Source organism: Sorex araneus, chromosome 2, assembly GCF_027595985.1.
Source record: "Sorex araneus isolate mSorAra2 chromosome 2, mSorAra2.pri, whole genome shotgun sequence".
Classification (NCBI taxonomy): domain Eukaryota; kingdom Metazoa; phylum Chordata; class Mammalia; order Eulipotyphla; family Soricidae; genus Sorex; species Sorex araneus.
Window position 1 is genome coordinate 119,879,730 of NC_073303.1, and position 9,581 is coordinate 119,889,310.

Sequence of the window (9,581 nt, forward strand, 5' to 3'; positions counted from 1 at the left end):
TCTATTGCACTACTTTATTCAAAGCAAGTTCTTACTTAATACACAGTTTGCAAGCCTATTCAACAAAAATGTCTATTCCTCGAAGGCTGAGACTGATGGCTTTTTATTGTTCTATCTTTAGTGCCTATGACAAACTATTTGTTTCTTGGTTTTGTTTTTGTTTTTTGCTTGTTTGGGGGCTACACCCCACTGTGCTCAGGGGTTACTCTTGGCTCTGTGCTTGGAGATTGCTCCTGGCAGTGCTCAGGTACTATATGTGACGCTGGAAACCGAGGTCAGTTGAATGCCAGACAAGTACCTTAACTGTTATTCTATCACTCTGACCCCAAATTACTTATGTCTTGTGCACAGCAAATTCAGGTAAAACAAATGAATGTTTTTAGGGATTTTGAAAGGACATTATAAATCCCAAATTATCTCGAAAGTGGGAAAATTCGAGAAGAAAATCAATGATTTGTATGAACTTAGATTTCAGATATATACATGTATCTTCACATACACATATGAACAGCAATGAGGATTGTGAAACGGGATTCATTATTAAGAATAACAAAACTGGAAGCTGAGAATGAAGCTAGGGCAAAAGAGGACTTGCCTTGCATGTGTGAAACACTGGATTTGATCCTAGCAAAAGTGAGACATTGAGTTTGGTACTGGCACTGCAAAAAAAATAATAATAATAAAATTGAAGTCATCATATGGTTCACTTTTGATTCCCTACACAAGCACCCCCCTATCACTGCTAAGTGTGGCTCCCTAAAAATTAATTTCGGAGAATAATGAATCCCAGAAAACTAAACTTCAGAATTTGAAAAATTTAAGTATTAGGCTTCTAACTTTCAGATAATTGGGAAATCCCTAAGTATGCAGTTTAGTATTATATTTTTATTTTCTGGGGAAAAGGATCAGAAAATGTCTTTTAAAAGATAAGGTGGAAAAAAGGTGAACTAAAACTGATAGGCTGCAATTCAAGGTCGGGAGTGAATAGTGGATGAGAAATAGTGTGTGCAGTTTAATAATAACAAATACTGATTGTACTCTGACAGGCCTGATTTGCATTATCCTAAGTCCTTTACTTGCTAACTTACATGACACTTACAAAATTCCTTTGAACTGGGAAGCACAATAATAATATCTTTGGCAAGGATCAAGAAACAGACAGTGGATAATCTGCCAAAGGTCACAGGATTAGTATCGGAGGTAGGATTTGAATGCAGCTTCCAGATAAGCCAACTGCCTTGCCCTTTCTGCTATTGCCCATGTTAAAAGGACTAAGAATCAAAGAGAAGGGGTTAGCTTGATTTTACTGCATACAGCGAGTTTCCATTAGGAGTTCCTAATTTCCACGGTTGAAAGTGAAATGAAATACAAGGGAGGGAAGAGACAGTAAGGGAATACCTAAGGACTCTTAATGAATTTGCAATTCCTAGCCAGGATAAACAACTTCTCATCTTTGGAACAAAAAAGAAGAGAAAGGGAAAAAGAGCCGAGGGTTTGGCCTGAGAGGATCTAGTATGAGATGACAGAAGGAATGCAGACCTCCAGAAAGGTCCCAGGCCTCCCCCATTACTGCTTCTTTGGACAACTTTGGTCACAGGAACCCAATCAATCTTGTTCATTATGATCCCACTGATCAATTGGTTTGATTCAGTCCCACCCTAATCACCAGTTCAGGAGGAAAATCTGATTGTCCATGTCTAGTCTCTTACATATTGCTGATGAGAATGCAGACATTGAAAATGAATGAAACAGACATCTTCTGCCCCCCCACCCCCGATTTTGCTATGCTTTTTCACATTAGAAAAGAAGTGTTGAGAGACATTTTGTTTAGGATTAGAAGAAATTGAGAGTTAAATTTCGTGACTTTCAAATAAATTTGAACTTCCTGAGTAGAAAGTTTAGAATCAAACTCTTGCTTTCTGGTCAAAGTTTCATTTATTGGTGATAAAATGTAAATTTTCTGCTTCAAAGATGAAAGACTCAGATGATTTTTAAGAGCCTGGGAAGCCCTGAATAGTTATTACAAAGCTAAATTTTAATGAGTAAAGTGTAAATGAATTAGAAACATGTATCTCAGATTTCTTATTAAAATATACATGAGGTTACAGGTTATAAAGAAAAATTGCTTGGCAAAGTATTTCTCAGCAGTTGCCAATCATAAAACTTGTGAGACATTTTATCATCATCCCAATGGCAGATGGAAGCTGCTTTCTTCAGTTCTTTTTATTATTGGATATTTTAGGCTTAAAATGCTTTTTCTAGATTAAATTTTTAAGCAGATTGCTCAGACTTTATTTCCAAAAACATACAACAAAGTTTAATTTTTATTCAAGATTCTTGAGGATAAAAATTCAGCTACTGGTAACATCAGATTGGAACTACAAACCCTGACATAGTCCCTTGGTATGTTCACACAGAACTTCTAAACACCTTTATTCTTTGCATCTTATACACATACACCACAGCACATACTACTCTTAAATATAAATGTCAGTGAATGCCATGAAAAATATATATCAGTAACCATCTACTGTGTCTTTTATCTAATTTGTTAAAATATTCTTTTAAGTGGGAAATGGAAACATGATTTTAAAAAATTCTTTTTCTAAAATTTGTTTATTTTTTTATTGAATCGCCATGTGGAAAGTTACAAAGCTTTCAGGCTTAAATCTTACACAATGCTCAAACAACCATCCTTCACCAGTGCACATATTCTACCACCAAGAACCACAGTAAACCTCCCTGCTGCCCCCCAGCCCCACACCCCACCTGTGTAGCTGATAAATTTCACTTTACTTTATCTTTACTTTGATTACATTCAATATTTCAACAAAGAACTCACAATTATTGTTTGGAGTTCCCACCCCCCAAAGTCGGACCTGCTGGAAAGAAAGCATTTATTTAATGAATATCTCTAAGAGAGTTGAGGATACTTTCTTTCACAAAAAGAACAGTTTTTGCAATCTTTAAGATAATAGTATTTTATGACACAATAATTGTCAGATATTTTCCAACTGAAAAATAATTGCCATCTTTTTTCATTTCTGATGTTGTAAATCATAATTGCTATCTTCACTTATTCTCTGAGATTTGACATTGTGCGTGACCCATTGGGTTTAAGATAGATAAATGAACACCTTAATTTCTTTGATTTCCATGTAAAAGCAAAACAAATCATTGAAATGGAAACTTATATGAGGTATACAAGTGCCATTAAGTACAAAGCAAATGTTATACCACTCTTTTGCTTCTCAGTTATTTTAATATTTTTCTAATAAACCCCACTAAGTAAATAAGGCAATATATTGGTACTGATGACTTGGTCTTGATTATTGGATCATTATGATACCCACAAGCTCTAATCCTTGTTGTTTGTACTCTAAACCTGTCCCACTTCCTAGACAACTTACATGAAGCAACTACATTGAATTTTAACAGCCCTAAAAGTCAGGGAATCATCTCTAGATCTTAAGAAAATTGATCCAACATTCTAATTCACATCTATTGAATAAGAAGCAAAGTGACAGTTGGACCTAGGAAAAGTTCCTTAGACTATCTGAGCATTAGTGTCTTTGTTATGGTGTTTGACTGAGGGACTAAGTTCATTTAACTCTATTAGATGAGTCCCTGATATATATTTAAAGTTCAATAAATATAAAATGCCACATTATTGTTAGAATTGCTTTGTTGATTGGCAACACAGCATCCAAATTTGAGTCTTCATATTTCTGGTCTTATGCCTACCAGGCTCCTCACTGCCCACAAGAGATGTTCTGAAACTATGATTTAAAGAACCTTCTATGTCTCCTCCTTATTCTCTGTGACTCTTGCATTCTCAAAGTCTTACCATGGATGCTTAGGCAAATCAAAGCTGCCAGCAGATACTCTCATGTGCTCTTCCTCAGTACATGCTATGTTGAAAATTGTCTACTGAACTTATACTCATCCTTCAGGATGAGACATAGCTCAGACAGTAAATGATGAATCCATGGACCCACAAAAAAGAATCTTCTACCTCTGTTTCTATAATTTTTTTCCCTCATCTCTGCTTAAAGATTATCATCTTGTTTTTTTAACATATTTTTGTCTTCTACAAAAAACTATGTACTCCTTAAAATCAGGAATTTTAGTTTACTCAACATGGATCTCCCTGTCTGTCCATGAATTAATATCTGTAGAATTGATTTTAGATTAATTTTCCTCCTTTTTATCTTGCTGTCAGGATAACTTGGTCTGACTAGATAGAATAAAGATTCTAAAAACTACCTGACTATTCTGCTTAAATATTGATTCCCATTCCTAGAGTCTGTTTTGTTTCCCTGATAATGCATAAATAATCTGGATAAATTGAATGTTTTCATATTATTCCAGCTCTCTACTGACTGCCTGCTTTTTTATCTTTCTTTCCTTAAGTTTCCCCCCTTGTTCTCTATATACCAGTCACACTGATGTTCTCTTAGTCCCTAATAAAACAGTATCTCTTCCTCAGAGCATTGGTGTGTGCCAGAATCAGCTCAAAATTTTCTCCATCTATACATGGCTACCTCCCTTTAGTGCTTTCAGTCTCATTAACTGTCAAACTGCTTCAACTCCTGTTATTCTCCTTATACAACTCTGATTCTGTTCTTGACTGTGTGTGTTGGGGGGAGGCGATCATTTATTAGTTAACATTTCAATATTTCATTGATTTGCTTACCCCTGCTACATTTCTCACCTTAGAAATAATTTACATAAAGGCAGGGACAATGTCTGTTCTGTTGAGAAAGGCATGACAACTATTTGAGTAGTTACAGCATTAATATAATAAGCATGGATTTTCTCTGTTGTTTCAGTTTATGAGAAGAAATATTTTGTTGAATTCCGTCAGTACCTTCAACAGACTTGAAATGTGATAGTCATTTGTTAGGACAACTCTACTAGGTGCAGCATGAAATAGACAAAATGAACCAATATGTAAACCTTGCTTTTTCATTGCTCTTAAAATTGTGTGCAAAAAGTTCAGACCCTAAGCTTGAAGCAACATTTCTCTTATTACTATTAACCAGCCAAACTGAAGTTCTTTCAATGTCTCCAAAATACTACTTTCTCAGAGAAGATGCACAAGGCCAAACTGCACCCCATGGTTTCATGTCTCTCCTTGAACTCACTCAAAGTTACCCAGTCAGTGTATCCCACACCCTGTGTCCTTTATGGCCAAATTCCTATTGCTGCAGACCTGGATTTTTCCATACTCTTCCGGAACTCTTGTGACTTTCTTTAGACCAAACAAAAGCACATGATTTACTCTAAGTTGCCTAATGTAGTTTGTGGAATCTTTCTGTGGTGTGCACTAGTTCTTAACAATAGAGTAACTGCCATTGCTTCAGAGACCAGAAAGATTTCAAAGACAAAGAAAAGCTCCTGAATATGGTGTGAAAGTGCCTCAAGGAGGGCTTGCTTAGAAAAGGAAGAGGAAGAGGAGCTAAACACTGAAGCAATCAAGTTGCATTTTATTTTGTCCTTTATAAAAGTCTCCTGGGTGAATCAATTCCTGAATAATAGGCCTTTTGTAATATAAATAGTATGTTTTTACTAGTTTCACTTATTTTAAAAATTAAAAACAAACAAAAAATGTTAAGGAATTAATCTTAAGGGAAAAAAGAGTTTACAGTTTTTCCTTCCTTGCCAAACAAGAAACTTTTTGTCTCCATGTATTGATTTTATGAACATCTAAATTGTTTGTGTCCAACTGGTAAAACAACACTGAGTATAGTGTCTTACCAAATCCATCGAGATATACCTTAGGAATTGACGGTTAATACAGCTTGCTGTGCTTCTGGTATGACTTTATAGACACAATTCAGCTGTATTCATCTTCCAAAATTTGAAAATGAGAACTAGCTTTTTGCCATTGAAATTTTTCTAAAGTTTCTGCAAGACGATGCTCATATTACAGTTAAACATCAGCTGTGCAGCTCTCTCTTTTGCTATTAGTCCCTTAGGTATAACTCACAATCAAAGGGAGGTCAACTGTATCCAAATAAAAATATGCCAGAATGTCTCTGGCATAAATTTCTCCCAACAGATTTCAGTAGTGTTACTTTAGGAGAGGGGGGTAGTGCTGTTTTGTCCAAGAACTAATTCATAATATGAAGTTCTGAGTTATCCTTACAGACACCTATAAAAACAAATGCAGATCTCCATGTTACTCAACAACTTGTTTGTTTTTCTTTTACTGTTTAGAAAGAACATGAACAATTGCAAAAATTAAATTTGAGAGCAGTATTTCCCAAAGTGGGTGATACCACCCTCTGGGGGTACTGGGATCATGGGGGTGGGGGGAACAGTAGCTTCAGGTACAACTTGGGAGGGCTTTCTGTCCCTTTGCTTAAAGAAGGTAGATTTCCAGGGGGATGAAGAGTAATTTGTTTCTGATATGAGGACTGTAGGCCAAAGAAATGTGGGGATCTCTGCTTTAGAGTAAGTATTGGCTGCTGTTGATGAAAATTTGCCCATTTTCTTATAAACTATGAAGAGGATTTAAGTATTCAAATTCATAGCAACAGCCCAGAACCCAATTCAACTCAGAAGGCAAATTAATTTCAGTTGAGGGACAGTTCTTGACAGAACTGTTTAGTAGATGGAAAACATCTCTTTCTTTTCTCCCCATTAGATGTCAGTTGTCTAAGCTTCTGAACTTGTTCACAAATAATTTTTTATTTCTAATACATGACTTAAGGTGAAATACATCCAATGTATCTTGCATTTTTCTTTCCTTTTATATATATCATGAAGCACACTGAAAGGTGATTATCTGGAGATTATCCCTTCTGATTATTCACAAACTGCTGAAACCAGATGTCATTTACAGCTGTACTACAAAGAAGATACATACTGAAAACAATCAATATAGGAACAAATTCTCCACTTATTAGGGACATTGATTTCTAAATGTTCCAATACAGTAATTATTTCTTCTCTTTATTTCTTTCACAATTAATTTTTCAGGCTGGTGGTTTGACGCTTGTGGCCCATCCAATCTGAATGGAATGTTCTATACTGCCGGACAAAACCATGGAAAACTCAATGGAATAAAGTGGCATTACTTCAAAGGTCCCAGTTACTCCTTACGTTCCACCACCATGATGATTAGGCCTTTGGACTTTTGAAGGCACAAACATCAGAAGCAATCATAAAAACAACAGAAATCTGAAGAAACTACCAGATGACTAACTGCTTGCAAACCTCTCAAGCAAACAACATTGTCTCCCTTCCAGTAGCAAGTGGCAGTTATGTGAAATCATCAACCTTGCAGACTCTGGATTTGAGCCTCTTGAATTCGCTCAAGTCTATCCTTGGAGTAGCCTTGACTCCTGTGCTGAGGCCACGGAGAAGACCACTGACTGTCAGGCTCTTAAAAGGCAAGAAACTACTCAGTTTGCTGTGCTTCAAACTACTACTGGGTCCTATTCAGGAACTGTGGTGGCCAGAAGATAAATATGGCTTTTTAATGTAAAACTGAAGATGTGGGGGGGAAATTAATGAAATATACATGAAGAATAGAAACAGGCATGCCATCACCCCTTGGGAAAGATGTTTTACACCTACAAAATGGTGTTATTCTTATGCAAACCTACTAACAATGACTTTATACTGGTGCGCAATTTTAATAAAAGTTCAAAGAACAGTTCTGCCCTCTGAGTTGGTTAATGGATTTCAGAAGCCTAATTCTTAAGTCATATTTACTAGTTAATTTCAGTTAACCTGTCTTCAAATGTAAATTTTATTTTCGTAAACCATAATGAATTATAGTGCCGGAAGAATAACAGTGTGTGTGAGATAGGTTCACACTTTTACTCTTGAGTTTTTGATACAGTTTTATGAAGAAATAGACATAATCAAGTAATATGTATGATGTCTAAAAAAATTATCCCATCCTTGTTCCACAATTTTCACTTATTTTAAAAAAATGACCAATATATAAATATATTTATGCCGTGAATAAAGTTTAAAGAATGTGAAATATATCAGGCTCTTTTACATGCATTTAATACATCCTTTGATATTATACATGAAAGCAGTATTTTAGAGTGTATTAAGCTGAAAAAAAATCAAATAAACTGGAGCAGTTCATTTTACACTATCCTCTTGCATATATGTACATTTAAGTGTAACTACATTATTTTTTTAATGTTCTTAGATCTTTCACTTCTTTATCCTGCTATTTCATGCTAATTTAATTTTTGCTAATTAACTGAAACATGTTTTCCATCCTTTTCCAGTTTCTATAAAAGATATACTTAGAAGTCTATGACAAGTAAAAGAAATATAAATGCCATTGTATATAGCATGTTTATATTCATGGTAAACTTAATAACTATCATCCTGAATATGTAACATGATGCAAATAAGCATATTTTCAAGGAAAGGTACTAGTGCTATTTCATGTGATACATTAATTCATACTTCTTTTTCTTCATGGTCTTTTTTAGGTATTTTATGCCACAGTATTACTAGTGGACAAAATTAGCAAAACTGCATTATTTATAGAAAACCACAGATAATATGGAAATTAGTCACCTAAAAAATTCTGGCTACTAGCTGCTAGAATAATGTTAATGAAAATATTCCCAGGGGATAACCTATTTTGAGTAAATTTTGGCAATTTGAAGTGATTATAAACTTTTGTCAAGAATTGTTTGCTGCTGCTAAGTATTCAGTTTTATAAAATGAACAGTGTTGATGAAAAAGAAGTTATTATGAGGAAGAAAATTAAAATCCATATTTGAGTCTCCTTCGAAAAATTAAAGGTTCCATTCAAAGCCAGAACACAATTTGAAACCTGGTGACAGATCTATTCTGTTTTCTTGTAGCTTTCCTCCACCTAGTAGACTAAAGCTGCTTACATTTTTGAGAAAATAACATTTTAAAGCTTACAATCAACTCTTCATATCCACATGCATACATACATACATGCAGCCCCATTTTTGCCTTAGAGTGATATGTGTAGATATTCCACATTCTTCTACCCTTGATGTCATTTTTGTAGCACTGTTTAATATTTTCCTCGAAACACTCCTTGATTGTTTTCATTTAAGTGAACAAAAGTGGTCTGTTTTGTATTCCTACATAATTTTTTTACGTCTTTTGATAAATTGCATTATCTCCCAACTCTTATCACAATAATAAAATTAAGTCATGGGGGGGGTGAAAAGAGAGCATGATATCTACAGTTTTGTTATCTGGGTTTGAAAGTAAAGTATTGTTTTCAGTTATTTATAATAAAGCATTATAAAATGTTTTCTGACTCCATTATGTGCATTGTGTAATACCTACCTGTCTGTGGTCATTAAACTAGTGTATTCTGTGCATTTTTATCAGTTTGCGATAATGAGGTATTAGTAATTTTTTGCTTTCAAATCAGATTTAATTTCAATATAATTCATGTGGTCTCTGCAAAATTCTTCACATCAATCACAGCTTTGATTCAAATAAAATTGAAAATAATGTTATTTGTACAGCTTCATCTCATTTTAAGTGGTTTACAAACTCTTTAGTGTTAAGGAAAAATGGAATCACTGAAAAAAAATCTATTTTAGACC

The 9,581-nt window shown here is 34.6% G+C and overlaps 1 protein-coding gene across 2 annotated transcripts in view; it reads left to right on the forward strand.

Moving 5' to 3' along the window:
* Positions 1–9,280, forward strand: part of ANGPT1 (angiopoietin 1) — a 278,618-nt gene extending 269,338 nt beyond the window's left edge. For both annotated transcript variants that reach the window (XM_004607673.2, XM_004607674.2), the window contains exon 9: positions 6,988–9,280. In XM_004607673.2, coding sequence (XP_004607730.1) covers positions 6,988–7,148 — 161 coding nt within the window. In that variant the 3' untranslated portion in view covers positions 7,149–9,280. The remainder of the gene's footprint in view (positions 1–6,987) is intronic.
* Positions 9,281–9,581: the final 301 nt, after the last annotated feature.